The sequence below is a fragment of the Anopheles gambiae genome, chromosome X, assembly GCF_943734735.2.
Source record: "Anopheles gambiae chromosome X, idAnoGambNW_F1_1, whole genome shotgun sequence".
In the NCBI taxonomy this organism is placed as follows: domain Eukaryota; kingdom Metazoa; phylum Arthropoda; class Insecta; order Diptera; family Culicidae; genus Anopheles; species Anopheles gambiae.
Window position 1 is genome coordinate 14854688 of NC_064600.1, and position 21888 is coordinate 14876575.

General features: G+C 44.2%; 2 protein-coding genes across 4 annotated transcripts; one reads left to right on the forward strand and one right to left on the reverse strand.

Annotated features, from left to right (window-relative positions):
* The first annotated feature begins 3023 nt into the window (after window positions 1–3023).
* LOC1272393 (glutamate receptor ionotropic, kainate 2) lies at window positions 3024–9710 on the forward strand. Of its 2 annotated transcripts, XM_311343.5 has the most exons (7): window positions 3024–3630; window positions 3833–4818; window positions 4892–5136; window positions 7815–8004; window positions 8075–8159; window positions 8241–8948; window positions 9009–9710. In XM_311343.5, the coding sequence occupies exons 1-7, from the start codon at window positions 3522–3524 to the stop codon at window positions 9506–9508; spliced, it is 2823 nt and encodes a 940-aa protein (XP_311343.5). In that variant the 5' UTR covers window positions 3024–3521; the 3' UTR covers window positions 9509–9710. The 2 variants fall into 2 exon arrangements, with proteins under 2 accessions (XP_311343.5, XP_061498393.1); XM_061642409.1 differs by lacking the exons at window positions 7815–8004; window positions 8075–8159 and having other exon boundaries at window positions 3127–3630.
* On the reverse strand, window positions 9647–19907 carry LOC4576021 (uncharacterized). 2 transcript variants are annotated; one of them, XM_061642660.1, is made up of 4 exons: window positions 19752–19907; window positions 15231–15421; window positions 14225–14448; window positions 9647–10254 (listed from the first exon to the last, which is right to left on the reverse strand). In XM_061642660.1, exons 2-4 carry the CDS (start codon window positions 15344–15346, stop codon window positions 9941–9943), a joined length of 654 nt encoding a protein of 217 aa, XP_061498644.1. In that variant the 5' UTR covers window positions 15347–15421; window positions 19752–19907; the 3' UTR covers window positions 9647–9940. The 2 variants fall into 2 exon arrangements, with proteins under 2 accessions (XP_061498644.1, XP_061498649.1); XM_061642665.1 differs by lacking the exon at window positions 19752–19907 and adding an exon at window positions 17619–17695.
* Window positions 19908–21888: the final 1981 nt, after the last annotated feature.

Sequence of the window (21888 nt, forward strand, 5' to 3'; positions counted from 1 at the left end):
ATGTTTCTATGAATTTTTGAAATATTCTACGAAAATTAGAATGAAATGTTTCGCAATAGCGATTGCGTCAATGGACATGGATTGAAGCGAACGAAAGCATGATTAATGGTGCCAGTGCAATTGAAGCTAATTCCCTCACTCCTATTTCTTCACCCAAAACATAAAAATCCTTTCCAGCATTACCACCGGAATACATTAATTTTTTTTGGTCATGCTCGTCTTTATTGCTTTTACCAGTGCACCCGTCGGGATCCATTTCATCGCTATGAACATCAATCTTGCTTACTGCAGCCCTGCATCTCACGATCCGAGCCAATCGACTGCACAAGTACGTGCACTTGCTCCGGGACCGTCTGCTGTACGTCCCGGTCAGTTCAAGAATCGGAGTCATTAATTATTGCTCAAAACACACACACACACACACACACACACACACACACACACACACACACAACCCCACAGCAGTACCACCCCTTGTCCTGTGCTGAAATTTGGCGAGCTCGAAGTGAAAGCTCCAGCCAAGCGGTATGATGGATGGCTGTAACGTTTCTGTTATGTTTCGTTTTTAACGTTTCACGTCACTTTTTGTGTTGATCTGGAAAAAAACAGGACATATTTCTTCTTATTTTTGCAGCAGCAACTGAACTGAGAACAGCCAGGACTACCAAGCCAGACAGGGAAAACTTTTATAAAGCTTGCTTGCATTTCAGGAAAGCTGTACATTCGAAGCTCGCGTTCAGAAGCTTCCCATGTGCGAGCTGACAAACACTATTTCTAGCACCGTTTCAGTTTCTATCCCAAGCTGATAATGCCTGTTGAACGGAAAGATTTGCTCAATGTGCTTGGTCGGAGAAATCAATCAAGCTTTCAACGTTGATTCATTAAAGCTTTGAAAATAAACGTGTGCTTATTCATCAACAAAAACGAAAATAAACCATATTTCAACAACAAATCTAATGATCGGATGTATGTTGGGTTGAAATGGGTTAACGTTCAAGATGCATAGAGGTATTTTTATGATTTTTGTTTTTTTTTTGTTTGTTTAGCTTCATACAATTTTTATGTCGTTCCAAAATATCCTAGAATGCATGCCAATCAGCTTTACAATATTATATTATAGCTTTACAATAGACATTAAAATAAAAATCCAAGCAAGCTGCCACTACACTGTCGAGACCTTGGTAGCATTTTTAAACAGCTTGAATTAATGGCAATGGTTTTGTAATTTTAAATCATTTTAATTATGCAAATAATTTCGCTTCTGGTGCATGCAATGTGGAAAAAACTTTTTCGCTTTTTTTTATTACATTAATTTTGATTATTAAGACTTCTTCTTTGGCACAACAACCGTTGTCGGTCAAGGCCTTCCTGTACCGCTAGTGGCCATGGCTTTCAGCGACATGTTGATTACCCATAGCAAATAGTTAGACCTACTTATGAGGAATATGTTGTATACGGGTTTTGAATCCAAGACGGGCATGTTATTAAGCCGTCCGAGTTGACGAATTTACCGCGAAACCGGCCTTAATTGCTTAATATTAATCAAATTTAAAGCATAATAACATTGAAAATTTGTATTTTTAAACAAGAAAAAAGTATTGAACAAATCAGATAATTATAAATACATTAATAAAAAGCAAACATAAATAAAATACTTTAAAACATATAAGTGTTAAAAGTGTTGAAGAAGCCAGAGATATATACATACATTTATAAAAGTAGTTATAAAAATAAAATATTTTCAAACATTTTACATACGAAAGAATAAAAAATAAAAAACAACAAATAAAAGAAAAAAACAATAAAAAATAAACACCAAAAATAAAGTAATTTATTTGATAATAATCCTAATACGTGACAGTAGGCCAAAACAACTCTTCCCACAATCGATCAAAAACGCTTATTCGATTGCAGGGTTGGCGGATCCTTTTTCATACTTGATTCCCATTTGGCTTTTAAATTGTTTTCGAAATATGTTTAAATAAATAGCACCATTTGGCGGTTTGGAATGATTCGATTGATCAATTTAAAAAAAAATATACATAAGCACCTCTAAAAAATACTTTGCACTCCCCTGTGTACCAAGCAGCTGTAGACTGTCATACTGCTTTGCTGGCATGGTTTAATTTTGCTTCAACAGTAAACCTTTAGCAAGCAGTACATCGTCAAGCCATTTGATATAGTGCAGTAGCGCTGCCCTCCTTTTGCCATTCTTCTACCATTCTCTTAACCTCCAAATCATAAAGCTGCCCTGCTCGGTCACCATCCCCCGGAAATTGCACCGGCCCTGCTGGCCTGGCTGCCCAGGGACACAATTTTCCTTCAGTAAATGAATTATCTGCACCTCAGAGCCACAGGCAATGACTCGTCCGCACACTCGCATACACGCATAAGCTGCAGTGTTTAAGCTAACACACTCAAAACTCGGTTAATGGACACACTGGAGAGCGTCATCCACTGTCCCGTATGCATTTGTGCCACGAGGAGAACGGGATGAACGGACAGCTGACGGAGCTGTGCAGCGCACGCTAGCAGGGATAGATCACCGAGTAAGAATAGACCACCGGGATTCCCAATCGGTAACGATGGCATCATGCGGTCAGTTGTCTTCAACGCACCTGTTAGTGAAAAGAAAGATAGGGCAATTGAAAACTGTTTCATATAAGCATCCCGCATCCATAGCAAAATGCCACGACTACCTGAAGAAAATAATTATCAGCTTTTTATTTAAATAATAATTGCATTGCATCTCAGCATTGAGTAACCCTGTCCCGGATGAACATTTAACGACTATTTGCTTTTCTAACAAGCACGACCCGCACGACCAAAACGTTTAATAATATTCTCACGACATTTCCTCCCCCATCCCCGCCTCCTTTTCCATACCCACTCTCGTAGAATTTCCACCGCCTCAATTTCCCCCTTTTCGACTCGGTTAAAAATAGATACCCCACACCCATACAGAAAAAGACACGTGTGTGTTGCCTCGTGTCTGTCTGGTTTGGCATTTTTGTTTGCATTGGAAACAATCCGTGCGCCGGCTAACCACCCGCTCCAGCCGCCGGCCAGTTGCCAGCGCGCCCTGCGTCGAGCTATTTTTGACGTCCCGCTGCAGCAGCTGTCTCTTCCTCATCGTTGTTCATTGGCTTGGGCAATCGTGCAGCGTGCGGCCACACCAGTTGCACGATAAACGCCCGTCCCGACTGCCGACCGAATGATCTTGCACGAGCCGGCGTAGCGTGCTGTACCTTTGTGCTCGTGACCGCGTGCCAGACCGGTTGGGGTGTGTGTGTTTGTGATCTTTTGTTTGATCGTACAGCGTGTGCGTGTGTTCGGTTGGTATTTGGTCGCGCCAACTGTCATCGAACCTTCGTGCAGGCAATTTCCGTTTGAAGCGCCGAGCGAAAACGAGAAAAGGTCTTGAAGCAGAACCAGTGAGTGCAGAAAAGGATTCATCCGTTTTCCTTTTGTGTGTAGTTTGTGGCCAGAGTGTGGTGTGTGGGTGGGAGGACTATCGCTGCATGATGCAGGGCACGCGTCGTGGAGTGAGCGTCCACTATCTACCCGCGATACTGCTGCTAGTGCACGCCCTATGCGGATCTGTCGACGGCAAGCGTGAAATTCCCATCGGTGAGTGTGCCCTGTGTGTTTGTGTTAGTGTACTGCATCTTCACACGAATCTAAACGCGTCTACAATAAAATAAATACCTTCAAACAACATCCCCAATCAAGCCAAACAATCACTGTTCCAATGTCCCAATGTTCACTGGATGATGACACCTCCGTTTATTTTTTTAAATTTGTTCTCCGGTATATCCCCGCGCCCAACAAGGTGCCATCTTTCATCAGGTCCCGGATCACAGCTACGAGTCGGAGATCGCGTTCCGGTACGCAGTCGAGCGCGTCAACATGCACGAAAAGCACTTCGAGCTGGTGCCGATCGTGCGCTACGTGTCGCCCGAGGACAGCTTCCGGACGGAGCGCAAGGTGTGCGAGCTGGCGGCGGAGGGCGTCACGGCCGTCTTCGGCCCGTCCTCCCTGCTGACGGCCGGCATCGTCGGCTCGATCTGCAAAACGCTTGAGATCCCGCACATCATCACGCACTGGGATCCGGAGCCGCTCGGCGGCATCGAGGCGGAGCTGCGGGCGATGACGATCAACCTGTACCCGGAGGCGGACGTACTGTCCCGGGCGCTCGCCGACCTGATCGTCGACTACAGCTGGAAGAGCTTCACCATCATCTACGACTCGGACGAGGGGCTGATGCGGCTGAAGGACATACTGCAGATCCACGGGCCGGCCGATGCGCCGATCACGGTGCGGCAGATCGACGACGATCCCGACTACCGGCCGCTGCTGAAGGACATCCAGTCGTCGGGCGAGTCGCACATCATATTGGAGATACGGCCGGACCGCATACTCGAGCTGCTGCGCCAGGCGAAGGAGGTGAAGATGCTGGAGGAGTACCAGAGCTACATCATTACGTCGCTCGATGCGCACACGATAGACTTCGAGGAGCTGCGGTACTCGCGCTCCAACATTACCGCGCTCCGGCTGATGGACACGAAGAGCTTCGACATCAAGAATGCGGTGCACGACTGGGAGCAGGGCGAGGCGCGCATGAAGCGCCCGTTTCGCGTGTCACCCGAGCACGTGCACACCGAGTCGGCGCTGTACAACGATGCGGTGAAGATATACGCGACCGCGATACGGGAGCTGGACGCGACGGAGGAGATCACCCCGGCCAGGCTGTCCTGTGGCAGCAAAAACCTGCGCCAGTGGCCGTTCGGGCTGCGCATCGTCAACTACATGAAGGTGGTGGGTATAGGAAGCACATACACAATGGTTTGAATATCACGATAAACGTCTGACTGTGTACCTCTGTTAACAGAAAACCGAGCACGGCATTACTGGGCCCATCATCTTTGATGATTTTGGCCGGCGAGCCCACTTCCACCTGGACATCATAGAGCTGAGCAAGGACGAGGGCTTCAAGAAAATTGCGACCTGGGATCCGACCCACGGTGTCAACTACACCCGCAGCCAGGGCGAGGTGTACTCGCAGATCGTAGAATCGCTGCAGAACAAAACGTTCATCGTCGCGTCCCGCATCGGTGCGCCGTTTCTTATGTTCAAGTAAGTGATGTGCGTTGGTGTACGTGACGCTCTCCAAGGCACTGCCATCCTTCACCTCCCAAGAAACATTTCTTATGCTTGTTATACTTAAACCTGTCTAAAGAATGATTTATTATGAGTGTGCTAAGCTACATTGTTTAAGCATGTTGTTTGAAGATACTAAACAATCTTTAAAATTATAAAACATTAAATCGTTCCGAAGACGCTTTCAAGATTGCCTGTTAAAACTAAAAGTGGAGTTTTGATGTCTGGGTGAGTGGGGCTTTAATCAACCTGTAACCGTATTCTAACACGCGTTTTAGGACTCTTCATTTGAGACTAAAGCCCGGGTTAAACGTGAAATTTTGAGTTTGTCTGCTATATTTCATTAAACGTCAAACAACATTAACGTACACCAAAAGAAATGAATTTAATTACTCAACTATGTACACTATAAAACATGTTAAAATAATTAATTAAATGGGTTTTATGATGATTCTCTGCTTTGTTCGTGGTAAACGAATCATGGCCAGTGAGGAATCACTAGGAAATGTATTTAATTCATTACAGGGTTTTCCAAGCCAGTTTCGTAAACGCGGTAAACGTTGTTGTTTCAATCTTCACATCGACGAAGTTATAAAAAAGGTTGCGAATAAGTGTGGTGTAGACTTACGGATGAATGAATTGAGCCTAATTGGAAAAATATAACTTTATAAGACTTTAATTGTTCCACATTTTGACTTTTTTGTAACAATGTTATTCTTGGCTAATGAAACACAAATGAAAAGATTGCAGAGACTACAGAACTGGGCTAAGCGCATAATTCTTGGTTGTAATAGACGCTCTTCGTTACATGTGATGTTACATATATTGCAGTCTGTTGTCTGTTAAACAACGAATCATATACACAACGATGATATGTGTATATAAACTGCTGAATGACCTGTTGCCTGACTACCTAACCACAAGAATCCAAAGAGGGACCGATGTGCACTACCATAGGGCAAGATTTGCTGGGATGCCAAGGCTTCATGTGCAGGTCACATTAAGAATTGTTATACAGAGCCTACCACAACTATATAGACAGTTGTTTTTCGCGATTTGCGGAAAATCCATAAGAGATAGATAAAAACAGTGAATGTATGAGTTGTGCAGAATACTATTTCACATCTTCGTATATTTTTTCAAACTTTTTTAAACACATGTTTACACGACTTATGACGAAAAAAACAAATTTATGGTCGTACCATAACTATAAAGACACTTCGAAAAACAGGTTTTATGTGCTAACTAACGCATTTAAAATCGTTCAAATATATAAATAGCATATTCTACAAAGGTTTTAAAGAAATACATTTTTGAACGATTTTTTAAAAGTGTTTTTATAACTTATTTTAAGGTTTTATAAGTTTTATAACAGTAATTATCAAAATATATTTTTTTCGATCATCAACAAATTTCACAAAAAAAAATTGTCGCCTGTAATGATTATTTTGAAAATGCAAACCAAGGTATGTAATTTTTTTTTTCAAAAATTATTTTGAAATTGCCATGAGAACCTTATCAATTTTGTGAACAACGGTTCAAAACTGATCCAATCAAATAAAAGCGACACAAAAAGCTCAACAACGATTTTTTAGCAGAATATAAGTATTTGCTGCTGTTACATACATAGTTGAGGAATGTAATTCTAGTCTTCTTTTCCTCCCACCACCCACTTCACCATCGATGTTCTCTTAGGCCGCTACAAAGGCGCCTGTAAATGTTTTGGAGGAAGTGCAGACGAACACGATATTCATTTGCAACGGGCCTAGAGTATTACTCTTTGCATATATTCTTACCGGCTTTTCAAATACTTATCTAATACATATAAATACCACATCACTAATTCAGCCAGTCCTTATTTAGGCTCATAAACTATCTAACGCATTCACGACTAAACTTTACAAGCAGACGGCTACCGGCTACATTCCTCAACTATGTATGTAACAACAACAAATATTTACATGACAAAAATATACGAAGATGTGAAATACTATTCTGCACAACTTATACATTCACTGTTTTTATCTATCTCTTATGGATTTTTCGCAAACCGCGAAAAACGACTGTCCATATACATTGTTGTGGTAGACGCTATATATGATGACTTCTTTTGTAAACTGTGTAGCTATTTTGATCTCTAATTTTGTTTGTGTGTCTACTGTGTGTGATGTAGGTTAAAGACTATGCACATTATATGTTAGTGTTATCTGTGTCTGTAAAAAATCTCCGTTGATCAGAACCACGTTGGTGGTGATGATGATTTTCATTTTATTATTTTTAAGATAAAAATAATTAAATAAATAAAATAAAATGAAAGTAGACACTATTTTGAATGAATGAAATCAAAGTAGGGGTTTCCAAGTCACTTTAAAATGTGCACATAATTATTCACCACCTCAAGATGTTTTTCAACAGCTGTCAAATGGTGCATTTGTTTCATAATAAAATTGCAAAACAAAGTGTTAATAGAGTTCTGTAGATGGTTCCTCTCAGTCTTAAGAGAGCATTATTAAAGTCTTACTAGGTCGTACAAGACATTCGACTGAGAAAGGAAGACCTAATGAATTAATCGTAACAACGTCGTTCAAACTATGAAACGATTTAAAATGCTGATTGGCCTCACATGTCTTGGTTTGCTTTTTGTTTTCAAACAGAGAGAAAAAGGATGGCGAATTCCTGGAGGGCAACAACCGGTTCGAGGGCTACTCGCTCGAGCTGATCGATGGGATTTCGAAAATCCTCGGCTTCCAGTACCGGATGGAGCTGGTGCCGGACGGGAAGTACGGGTCGTACAATAAGGTGACGAAAAAGTGGGACGGACTCGTCAAGTATCTGCTGGACCGTGTAAGTGCGCAAACAGTGGATTTCTCAGTCGAAAAAGTCCATTCCAACTCAACTACACTCGTTTTTGCAGAAAGCGGACCTGGCCGTTTGCGACCTCACGATTACGTACGAGCGAAGGACGGCCGTCGACTTTACGATGCCCTTTATGACACTAGGTTGAGGCTGGCTTTAGTTCTGCTAAATATCCTACTGCAGAAGAATCTCATCTGCAATTCTCTTTCGCGTATCTTTCGCAGGCATCAGCATCCTCTACGCCAAACCGGTCCAGCAGCCGAAGGATCTGTTCTCGTTCCTGTCGCCCCTTTCGCTCGACGTCTGGATCTATATGGCGACCGCGTACCTGGGCGTCTCGGTGCTGCTCTTCGTGCTGTCGCGCATGGCACCGGCCGACTGGGAGAATCCGCACCCGTGCAAGCAGGACAACGACGAGGTGGAAAACATCTGGGACATGTGCAACGCGCTCTGGCTGACGATGGGCTCGATCATGGGGCAGGGCTGCGACATCCTGCCGAAGGCGATCTCGACCCGGCTGGTGGCGGGCATGTGGTGGTTCTTCGCCCTCATCATGCTGTCCTCGTACACGGCCAATCTGGCCGCCTTCCTGACGATGGAGCGGATGGATGCGACGATCGAGTCGGCCGAGGATCTGGCCAAGCAGAGCAAGATCAAGTACGGCGTGGTGATGGGCGGCAGCACGATGGCGTTCTTCCAGACGTCCAACTTCTCCACGTACCAGCGCATGTGGGCCTCGATGGAGTCGGCCCGCCCGTCCGTCTTTACCAAGAGCAACGACGAGGGCCGGGACCGCGTCATCAAGGGCAAGCGCATGTACGCCTTTCTGATGGAGTCGACCTCGCTCGAGTACATTACCGAGCGGTACTGCGATCTGACGCAGATCGGCGGCCTGCTCGACTCGAAGGGCTACGGGATCGCGATGCCAGTCAGTAAGTAGTACGTTCGTTTAGAAACAATCAGCCACTTACAATTCGTTCGCTTCTTTGCAGACTCACCGTACCGCACTGCGATCAGCGGAGCGGTACTGAAGATGCAGGAGGAAGGCAAGCTGTACCAGCTGAAGACGCGCTGGTGGAAGGAGATGCGCGGCGGCGGCCAGTGCACCGAGGTGCCCAACTCCTCGCAGGAGAACGAGCTCGGCATCGGCAACGTGGGCGGTGTGTTTGTCGTCCTGGCGCTCGGCTGCTTCTGCGCGTTCCTCATCGGCATACTCGAGTTCCTGTGGAACGTGCGCAAGGTCGCGGTCGAGGAGAAGGTGACGCCGTGGGATGCGCTCAAGGCCGAGCTGAAGTTTGCGCTCAACATCGCCGTCACGTCGAAGCCGGTGCACAACACGCTGAGTGAATCGACGGCCAGCGGCAAGAGCTCGCTGCGCTCCAAGTCGGAATCGCGCCGCGGCTCGGAGCTGGCCGGACGGGGCAACAGTGTGCGGACGGCCGCCAGCCTGACCAATCTCGACAAGAGCGGGTTCGCGTTCGACAAGCACTGAATCGCCTGCGTTGGGGCGGGCAAACAGGCGGAAAGCAATTGTTGTACCACCGTAGCAAGCACGCACAGCTAAAATCACTCCAAAAAAGACAATACTATTCTCCAATCCATCGCTTCAAAATTCCACCATTGGTATTACTACTGTTAGCGAAATGCATGGAACATTTATTCGAGTAAATAAAAAAAACAAGCAGTACAAGCAAGGTACGCGTACCGAGGTGTCATTGCTTCTCTAAATTGCTCCGGTGTAGCGAGTCTCCGTGCCCTTTCGACAGCCCGGGATAGTCTCGAACTTTAAACTAATCGTCGCATTGCTAACACACGTGCACAGCATTCGCCTGACCGTATGCAATTGGCGCTACAAACGATGCCTAATGCAGCCTAGCCGAGAGCATGTCCCTGAACTGGAGTGGACACGGGGCTACACGCGGCTTTACTGGTTGAGGTACTTCTCCAGCTCGTTGCGCATCTCGAGCGGGCTGGTGGTCGGTCCGTAGCGTCCCACCGGCTGCCCGTTCCGGTCGACCAGGAACTTGGTGAAGTTCCACTTGATCGCATCGACCAGCGTGCCGCCCTGGCGCTGCTTCAGATACTGCCACAGCGGGTGCGCATCGTCCCCGTTCACGTCCACCTTCGCGAACAGGTCGTACTTGGCGCCGCGGCCGACAGCGAACTGCTTGATCTCGGCGTTCGTACCCGGCTCCTGACCGCCGAACTGGTTGCACGGGAACGCCAAAATGCGCAATCCTGTCACGGGAAAAAGAGAGAGAGAGATAGTAAGTGAGAAAGTAATGAGAATGGCTGGAGGAAAAGAGTGAAAACTTTCGCCGTCGTAGCTGCTACAAGCGACGGGATAATTAACGCCAAAGTGAGCGGGTTTCGTGAAAAGCGGAAAGTTAAATAATAGCGCACAAGTTTGGATTCAAAGTTACCGCAATCCGCCATCCCAGTAGAGCTCCGCGACCGTACGCTTTGTGTAGGCGGGCAAGTGTGACTTTGTGAGAAGTTTGCGCTTTCGCAGGCGGTAAGACGATTTGATTAACGAGCTAGCTGAGCTACCCTTTTTGCATGCTGTAGTAACTGGCAGCGAGTAGGGCAAGTAGTGAGTTGTTTTATCGAATCGAAATCCGAAATCGACTCCTTTCCAACAGAGTGGGTGCATTAAATTGATGAGATGAGTTAGGGTAAGTGAGTGAGTTGAATACAATAATTCTAACAAAAAATTGAATCCCAGAAAGATATGAGTCAACCCGGTGAGTTGCATCCCAAAAGAGTGCAACGGAAAAGTTCTCAAAACTCAAAAAGAAATCTTGAATGGTTCCTTTTTGTAAAAAGGATAACAGAACGGCTGCCATCAACTACAGAGACATTACTTCTGTATGTGCCATTGCCAAGGTTTTGCTGTATAAACCTCTGCTATATGCATACCGCAGCTACCTAAGCCCGTATCAACATGAATTCGTGTCAAAAAAAAGTCGGCTACCACAAATCTGGTTGAATTTGTGAGCTATTCTACTAGTAAAATTGATGCCGTAGCACAAGTCGATGGAAATTATACAGAGCTGAAAGCAGCATTTGACTCCTAGTGAGCAGTAGTATTTGACTCTCTACCTCACGCAATTCTTCTCGCTAAACTAGATAAGCTGGGACTTCCCCGCTCGCTCCTGCAGTGGCTTAAGTTTTACCTAATGAATCGCTCATATGTTGTCATAATTGATAAGCACATATATAAACAGACATACAGAAATAGTCAGCAGCTCGGTTGCGCCACAAGGAAGCAATATTGGCCCGCTTCTCTTCATCTTATTCGTCAACAGATGTCAACCTCGCTTTACCTCCCGACAGTGTCAGCCTATTTGCTAACGACGCAAAAAATGTTCGCGCCTATACGCAACACAGATGAATGTATGTTCTTGCAAGATTTCCTCAATAGTGTTCTGCTCCTGATGCAAGCGCAACGGCCTAACTATCTGCATCGAGAAATGCTTCTGTGTGTCCTTTTGTCGATGCCATTCAATTACTATCAATTACTGTCAATTACTGCTACCCACTTCACAGACGGCACCGCGGTTAATCGACAAAATTATGCCAAAGACTTGAACGTTTTTCTAGACTCAAGTTTGAGCTTTAAACAACATATGACATATGACGTTGTAGCCAAGCAAAACCAACTGCTTGGCGTGGTTATCGGGACAACGAATAAATTTGAAGGGTGTCTACAATAGTATCGTTCGTTCGGTCTTGAAATATTCGTGTGTAGTCTGGAGCCCCGCTACTGCTTCTTCTGTTGCTCGTCTTGAGGTGATTCAACGAAAGCTCACGCGATATGCCCTACGCCTATTTCCCTCGGCTCTAGCGAGTCATTTCCTTTGCTGCATCACATCGATATTTACGCAGCATACCGATCACTTGAAAGGCTTGATTTTGCTATGTATTTTTTTATATTGTTACTCATCTTAATCTGGTCATATGGTCCGTTTATTATTAACTAATAAATAATAATAATAGGAAAAATAATAATAATAATACTTATAAAAGTAATAATAATAATAATAAGTATGATAATAACAATAAAAATAGTAATAAAAAATTATTATTATTATTATTATTATTATTATTATTATTATTAGTATTATTGTTATTATTATTATTATTATTATTATTATTATTGTTATTATTATTATTATTATTATTATTATTATTATTATTATTATTATTATTATTATTATTATTATTATTATTATTATTATTATTATTATTATTATTATTATTATTATTATTATTATTATTATTATTATTATTATTATTATTATTATTATTATTATTATTATTATTATTATTATTATTATTATTATTATTATTATTATTATTATTATTATTATTATTATTAATAATAATGATAATAATAAAATGAGAATAAAAATAGTAATAATAAAAATAATAATCATAATACTAATAAAAATAATCATAATAATAATAAATCAGTGGATACTACTGTAGTGTAACTCACTGAACAGAGTGAGTATTCTCATATCTCAAGTAACAAACCTGTACGTGGTATATATAGGTAGCACTCAAGTTACAGCTCAAGTTATCAGTTGAAATAACCCAAAAGATTCACACGATGATTCACTCCAGAAAATTTTGGCAATGCTTTTGAAAAGCTTTCGCGTAAGAAAAAAAGCCCGATTCGATTCGAAAAGCGTCCTGGGGGCAATATGTTTTACAGGCAAGGCATTCCTGATTGATTCCGATTTTAAAAATAAGTGAATATGATTGGATATTTTAAGCGATAGTTAATGTAGCCAAACAGACATCAATTCTGAGACTCATCGTTTGAAAAGAGCATCAAAAACCCGGAGCCATCTATTCAATATATTGCACAGAAATAAAACCCGAACTCAATATGCTGCAAACGACAGAACAACAAAGAAAACACACACACATACACTCATACATACAAATTAGTGCACTCACAATTTTCCACCCCATCGCTCGCACAATACAGCGAGAGGGCGCTAACACGTCGTCACCATCGACCAGCTGGCTGATGATTTGCGTTCGCGTTCACCGCCCGGCTTGACCACGGTGCCAACCATCACAGCTTTGCTAAATCGTGCGAAATCGTCGTCTACTCGTCCACTCCTCACCGATTGGGCAAGCGCGAGAAGAACAAAAACCAAGTCAGACTACGTCCAACGCCAATACCAGCAATAAATAAACGCCAGCCCAGCATGATCCGCTACGCGTGCTGCGGATGCACTTGCGGACGGCGCTACAAAGTGCTGGATTGCCGAATCTCCGTTCCGTTTGGAATGTTATTTTAAAGTACCACGAGAGAGATAGAAAGGGACAAAAACCCAAAACCAGACCGTGTGACGCGTTCCTTTTCCTCCCGGTTTACGTCATTCGATGGTGGAGGTTGGCGAAGGTTTTATGTCCCTGTCTGACGTTTGAATTCTTGCACACATCAAAAGACGTGTTGTAAATTCGAAATTCAAAATTAAACTACCGACCTACCCCGTGTAGGTGCTGGTTGTAGTATCAGTTTTTCCCTACTTTTGCGAACGTTATTCAAGCCCCCAACCAGCTCACCCCCACCCTAGCATTGCAACACAGAAACCTCCGGACACGTGCTCCGGGTTTCAGATTTATTACCCCGGGGGCGGTACCCATGCAACACTGGCAAAACTTTCTGCCCATCTCCAAGCCCGCAAGAATGCAAACAAACTTCCTTTTGGGTGTAATTTTCTTCCCTTTCCGCATCTGCACCTTCCTTGCCCATCCAGTTGGGCCAGCAATGTTGGCGCTCGGATGTACATGTAGTGCCAAACTAGCAGCCCAGGCAGCCACAAACACCACAAGATGAAAGTATCCCAGCTGCTCGCCTGATGCATTTCGTTGTACCAATCTGTACGTTTGCCCTTGGGAATGTTTCTTCCAGCCGCTTACTTTCACTATTCTCTCTTCACCACACACTCACACACACACACTACGTGTGATATTCTCGTGCCGGATGTGGTGCACAAGCCACACACCACACTGAGAATGGGGAATGAAAAATGGCCCGATTTTCCGGACGGTTGATTGTAACGCCCGCTGCACGAAGTGCAAGGGTCCATGGCCGTGCTTTGGCCATGATTCAGCGCGTTTCGGTTGCTTAAGAAGCTGTAAAGTTGCGGCAATTGCATACATTTAGGCGCATCCGTCCTCTTACCCTTCGCCTCGTACTCCTTGTACAGCTGGTTGAACTCCTTGTAGTGCCCGTCGGTGTAGCCACAGTTGGACGCCACGTTCACGATGATCAGCACCTTGCCGCGGTACTGGCCGAGCTGCACCGGCTTCCCGTCGATGTCGTTCGCGGTAAAGTCGTACACGGAGGAGGCCACCTTCCCGTCGGCACCGGCAACCGGTGGCTGCGCCGCTGAGCAGGCAGCAACACTGGACGATGCGGCCGCATGAAAACAAAGCAGCAGCGAACAAAGAAAAAAACAAAATTGTCTGATTAGGTGGTTTGAAAACAAATAGGGTAACACACAAAAAATCCTGCCCCGCTGAACCCTGTGCGCTGTGTAAAACAAAAAAAAACCAAAGTCGTTAATTAATTTCCCTTTCCTCTCGTGGGCCAAATCATGGTAGAAAGTTTTCCGAATCTCTGAAACGATGCGCGAGACGGGGCACAGATTGGCCTAGAAAACTTTGCACCTTGCCAGAATCAATCTTTAGATGTCGAGTTTTGTCTTACTTTTTTTGAGTTTGGTACCTGCAATTGTTCTTCGAAAGGGACTTTTGGATTGAGTTTTTTTTTTGCTTTCATTTTCCGACAACTTGGCCCAAAGTTCCACATTACAGAGTGTTGTTGAGTTGTGCTTTCATTTAACTAAAGCACACAGCGCACGTAAGCTGCGTGAAGTTAGACAAGATTTAGCTTATTAGTGCGCAAGTAGCTGTGGCTGGAAAGGAACACAGTGCAAAAGGGGGAAGGACGTAAAACTTTTCCGCACCCACTTGCAAGACCTTGAACACATCGCCTGCAGCGATGCTATTGATTGATGCGTCGATCTGGAAAATTTGAGCCACGCAGAGCTCAGCTGATACTCTTTTGTTTTCCTTCTAGTTTGTCGGTTTGATTACAGCCCCTTTTTTGATGGATCATTGTAACCTACAAGTTTGCCCCGAGCAACGACCGCAACCTCTCTCTCGCCGCAAAGCGCACGACTTACCCGGCCGGTGAGGAGAGCAAGTTGATGGCAACCATTGCCGTGCCGAGCAGCCCGACGGTAGCACCGACGGCAGCACTGCGCGGTCCAGTTAGCAGACGGCGTCCCAACAGAAACATGCTTTAGCCGCTTTTCGTACAAGCGAATCCAATTAGAGGGTAATGTGGGTCTCTTCTCGTTTGCTAGTTTTTAGTCTAAGAGAAGAAAGGAGAAAAAGAAAGAATTAGATCAAACTATTGGTTGAAAACGGGAAAAATGTCAAATGTTTAGGAAAATTTCGCCTTAAAGTATGCAATGAACATAACACCGAACACTAAGAAGCAATCGAATGAAATTGATTTGCCGAAACAGCGCCTAAAAGTATCCTCCGCGGGTAGCACGTCAAACAATTAAATAAATAGTACTGATCCACATGTTGCATACATTTCAGGAGTAAATAACAATCAGACGCTGTTGAAAAACGACCCACCCTAGCAACCCCCTCCCCCCTGCCCCCTTTGGCCACCCACGGTACAAAAAAAGACACCGATTCCTCGAACGGTGGTTAAAAATGGTTCCGATAATGGTGTTTTTTCCCCGGACCGGATGGAAGGAATCAAAGCGCTCCAGCGAGTGCTTATTTTTGGCCTCCCTTTCATTGCTACCCCCGCACATGCCCTTTCGATCTGCTAATCTGTACCCACCGCTGGCACAGGGAGGGCGGTGCGCCAAAAAAGGGAATTAAATTAAATTCTATGAAATTCAATTCTCTCGACACCGCGTCAGACGCGAAAGCGTCAGCCGCCCACCGTGACACTCTGTGGGCGAAATGGAATCGAAAATCGTACCGACAACAATGGAAAGCAACGGGAAAAGGGGATTTTGAACAAAACAGTATGTCCAACAACAGTTAAAATACTTTTTTTTACATTTGCATAGCATGCTTGCTTGAATGTGTTTCCATTTAACGTAACCATTTGCAGTTTGAAAACCGGTGCACAAAAGGTACCAAAACAAGGGAAGTTTTTGAAAATAAATTTTCAAGAACCAGCTCCTTCAAATATTTTCCTCCCCGCACAGGCAAGTAAGGTATAAAGTGAACGAAGCTACCGGAAATGAGAACATTTCAACGGGGCAGAGAAAGCAAAGAAGCCAACCCCCGAGCGTAACAATCTAACGCATCACACCAGCAGCTCGGAACTGGCACCATTGCTCCTCGGCTAGCTCTGTGTGCAGAACTTTCGCAACGGCAAAGGAATGTGTAATGCTCTAGCGTGTGCACCTTTCTTTTCTTGAGCTTTTTTTTTTTTGGTTTTGTTTCTGTGCTCAACTATTTGCAAGAAAAGCGGGTCGAATTTTTGCTCCAGTTTTTTCGTTCCCTTGCACACAAACACACTGCGATGCGATGCAAGCGATGCGATTCAGCGGCCTCAGCAGTGCCCGGGTACGGAGGTTTATTGATCGTTAAACTTTTCTCCGTCCTTGAAACCCAACGCCCGCAAGGGGTGTGAAGCTGGAACGGAGGACGAAAGAGAAACGAGCGACAGAAAGGGGGGGATGAGGGGAGGGGGGTTCCGTAAAGTATCCCGCAAAGGAACGTTACTGCGATTCGGGTTCTATGGAATCGACCGTGGCGAGGGTGTGCAATTTGCTGCAGCGGATTGCGGCGGGCAGGCGAAGGTTTTGGTGGAAAATGCAGCAGCTGCCGTGCTGCCGCTCCCGGCAAGTTTGGTGCCGGTCGCTCGCGCTCGTGTGTGTTCTCCAGGGTGCAATCGTGCAAATGGTGCTCCAAGCCGAACAACAAACACACCGTGATGTGAAGGAACAAATGTTCCAACCCGGCCGATCTCAGCCGGGTTGATGATTCTAACCCCTGGGGAGGGGCTAAAAAAAACAAAAACGGAAAGACATGTACAAGGGTGAAGCGCCAACAAGGGGTCTAAAAGCGTGTGGGAAGGGGGGGGGATCAATCGCTGGAACGCATTCACCATAAAATGAAAATCATTGGAAGGATCATAGCTTGGCTGGCAAGAGTGATTTGAAATCGTTGCACAAAAATGCTCTTCAAAATGAAACAAAAAGGTGATGTTTTGTAGTAACGCTTCATAACGCTTTGGAAAGGCTTAGATGTGAAGCAAATGAGTAAATCCGAATGGGAGCAAACCGCACCAAGCTAAGCAATCTAACCATCTAACCACCGCACCAAGCTAAGCTAACCATCATATTGCATTCCTTCAGGCGCTTATCGAATGATGCAATTCCAAGTAGTTGAGATCGCCTAAAAGTAGGCAATGCGACTACTGAGCAAATAAAGTGCCATCATACAGAGGGCGCCATCATGGACAGGACGAGAATGCTCAAGGGCTCGTATCGGTTGAGCCTTTTTAATAGATTCACATTCCATATCCTTACCTCGTCTGCACGCTCGCTCTATTCGTAATCGGCCGACAACATCCGTAGAGCGTCACTTTAGCCCTGCCCAGGGATGGAAAAGCTACGGTTGGAACGATAATACGAATTGACAATCGGATAATCGATGAAGGACATAATTGATTTCCAGAAAATTGCACCATTGGCACAATAATTTAATCATTTTCCAGACTCATTTAACGCATTGCATACTTGAAGGCGACAAATATCCATCAATTATCTAATGGAAGATGGGATTTTACAGTTACGACGGATGGGTTACGATTTAAGCAGTTTCAGTTGTTGCTTTACTTTTGAGCAGTTTGTTTTTTTTTTTGTGTTTTCATTGTGTCCTTGGTACATGATTTTTGTTACATGGGCAAATGATGTGCTGCTTCTTGAAAAGAAATCTGCTTTCTAAACTGTAATTTCTTTTATAAAAAAAATTAAAAAAAAAACATATTTTGTTCCCCTTAGGTCTCAAACATTCAAAAAGCTCCCTTTCAGAGAGCAATACAACAAAACCAGTTGCAAGACCTCTGCAGCAGACAAAAGCTGGGGCAACAAGGCCGGGCAAACAAACAAAAATATAAAAAAAACCAGGGCACCCGTTCCCGCGTCGTAGAGCAAATGACGCTTAAATATACTTCCAGCTTGTTGCCGTATTTCGTCGAAAACGTGCCTCAAAATCGCACCGCTTACCGGAGTGGAGGGCGATAGTAATTGTGAGAAGGAAGAAACAAAAAAAACAACCACTCACACACAGCCACCACGAAGCGAAAGCGAACCCTCGAACCTGCCTGCCTGCCGCCGCCGAAATCTATGCGAAGCTCGGCACGCACGAACGCACTCACAAAGGGCACTGAACGGGCACTACCGCCGGAGCCCTTCAATCAAGCTCGCTCCGTTTTCCCTTCAATATGGCGCGCAAGCACAAAACAAATGCGCGCGTGTGTGTGTGTGTGTGTATGTGTGTGTGTGAGCATGTGTACGGTGCAAAGGTATGCCAGCCCCGGCTGGATCGGTTTTGTGGAGAGTTTTGCAGCCTCCAGCAAGGCTTGGTGTCCTTCGTGTGCCTAACTTTACACACACACACACACACACACACACACACACACACACACACACACACACACACACACAGAGCGAAATGGACAAGTCAATGGCAGCAACATCTTTCCAAGAGCGGTTAGAGGAGCAGGAAAGAGAACGCGAGCAGCTAAATCCGTTTGTGGAGAGATTGGAAGGCCTTCACTCTCCACAGGGCGCACGCAAACGCGATACCAGCGGAAAAAGCATTCTCGAGCCCGTCCCGGCACTGTTCTGCAGCCATTACTTTGTGGGCATTATATGTATTGTGCGAGCGTGTGTGTGTGTGTGTATGTGTGTGGAGAGATTTGCTTCTCTGCATGACAGTGTAAATCACACCCTTGACATTCTCTTTCTCTATCTCTCTCTCTCTCTCTCTCTCTCTCAATCGCCATTTCGTTCACAACACGTAGATTGCAGTAAGAGATTCACACTTTCACTTTTTTAGCACGCGCTTTATGTATCTATATTTGTGGCTAAATGTGTGCAAGAGTGTATGTGTGTGTCTTTTGCTGATGCGCCAATCGGAGCTGGTCGGCTAGAGCATATCTAAACAAGAATACTAAACAAAAAACAATTGCGAGCTGGCGCGTGTTAAAGCCAGTGCGCGTGAAAAACTAATCACCGATCACAATGCGGAAAAGGCAAGGGAAATGGGGACCCAAGACCAAATGCAGTAATGTCCGTGATGTACAAACATTAACAAATAATAGAACAGCATGCTGTTTGTGGTAGCGTAACCCACTGTTACTCTTTTACAATTTTTCAATAATTGTTTCAGATAATTGCTGCACCAAGAAATACTCGGTTGGACTTTCCCAAATGCCTCCACCAAGCAGTGCGATCGTGGTGCCTGGGTTTTAAAATTAACATTGTAGTACATTACATTACAGCCGACCAGCTGAGCAACAAGGACGAGCCGTGCACGTCCTCCCCCCTAATACGCAGCCTATTCTCACGCCCAGTCCCCGCTGGCAACTCCATCCTCTCGCACGTCGCAGCATCGAGCAAGGAGAAAAAAATGGGAAAACAAAGGGAAAGCCTTACCGAAACTACCTCAGCGAAACGCAGTCGATAGCGCACGGAATGAAATAGAAAACTGGCCGAACAGCGTGCTGCGTTCATGCGTACGACCTCGGTTTCGATTTCTTTTCCACACTCCCGACACCCTCTCGCACACCATCACCATCAATACACTTACTTTGTATGCGAACCCGTGACGATGGTGGGTCGCGCAATACAGAAAAGGGGAGAGAGAGAGAGAGCGAAGGAGAGCAAACGAATGGTTCTCAATTTGTTTCGCACGATGTGTTGCAGCCACTCTTGTCCATCTTTCTTCGTTACTCTCTCTGTCTCTCTTTCCCTATCTGTATCTCTCTCTCTCTTTCTCTATATCTCTGTCATTAACGTTCTCTTTCTGCTCCCAGTGCAAAAAAAAATCCAAAATCATGTAATGGGGAGGCTGGGAAAATTCAATTGCACTTCTCGGTTGCCGGTTGTGGAAAACGCAGAACAGAGAGCGAGAGAGAGAGAGAGAGAGAAAGAGAGAGAGAGAAAACGCAAGAGAGCGCACGTTGAGCGATAGAGAGAGTCAGAGCACGTGCGCAACAGGGCGCAGGACGCGGAACAACTCTCCACACGACCAGGCGAAAAGATCCCGCAACAGCAACAGCATCAAGCACGCGGGCGGATTGCATACTAACGGGCGCTTTTTTCAGGCTGCCTTGAACGAGAGCAGGAAAGAAAGAGAGAGAGCGAGAAAGAGAGAGAGAGAAAGATATTGGTACAGAACGGTGGGAGGGAAAAGGTAAGGGAAATAATACCGTTTTCTCACGTTTCATCTCTTCAACACGGAAGCATCCGTGTATGTTTTTTTTTTCGTTCTTGTAGCCCGCCACCCATTCTCGCTCCCCTGAATCTAGGCAACCAGCTTGCTCCCCAAAGCACTGTGGGTACTGCTGAGATCAAATTGCAAAAAAGTTTTTTGCTTCTCGAATGCCTCGTTGGCCTTACTGATGAGGGTTTGTGGGATTTTCATGTAGCACATTACAAGGATTTCTTTTTATTTCAAATAATTGAACAAAATATATAAAATTACAACAAGAATCGATAAAACACAATCAAATTATTATACAACATGAATTAATCTATGTAAAACAGATATATCAGCTGGATTTCTAGTTTTACAAAACTGGCTAATTTTTGTTAACATGGAGTTTGATAATTTGAAATGTTGAGTTGAAATGTTGTCAACACTCTATACACAATCACGCGCTAGACTAGTCCAAGGTTTTAAACCTATTCATTTTTTTATGGAAATTTGCATTAATTTTTGTATACAATTTTCAATATCCATTACGCTGGAACGCAACTGTCAATTTGATAAGGAAAATACAATCTGATTGATACATATTTTGTTTGACACTGGTTGAAAAGTCAACTTCCCAACTACTCATCACGATTTTAATCCGTTCCAGTGACTCACGCAAACTCTTCATGCGGGAAGTCTTTTTGCATGATTTGTATGAAAAGTGAAATAATTGGTTCCAGGACTGCAAATGCACTTATATACAAGGCATATACGCATCTGAAAAAATACATGAAAGACACATATTGCTAATCATTGCGAAGATATTTGTAAATCATTATAAAAAGTGGCCGATTGTTTTAATTTATGTTTGTATAAAACACGTTTCAAATCGATTTGTGATGATGAGTTTCACTTTTTTTCAGACTTTTTTTAATAAGCCAGTTTCATCACATTTTAAAATTTGTTTTGGTAAACATTCTTCAGTGCACATAAAGTCATTAAAGACTTTTCCGCAATAGTTTTTTATTAAACAAGCATCGAATGTCTTACTTGTCTGAATCATAATCAAAATCAAAAAAATGCTTAATGTTCATCGATCTTGATTTCACATCGGAACCGAAAAAAATATATTGCTCGAGATTTGACTCGCTATGAGAGGTATTTGTTGAGCATTTAGATTTGCCCGCTAAGCGAAAAATTCGTTATAAGGAGTCCTCGGTATGAGGGATTTCACAGTATATCCATCAAAAGAGTCTAAATTTCTGAAGGAAAACTAATCTTTCAAACCTGATCCATCAAATATGATTAAATTTTTTTAATAATATGGTAAATGGAATGAAAAGAACAACATCAGCTAAATATGGAAATTGGTTG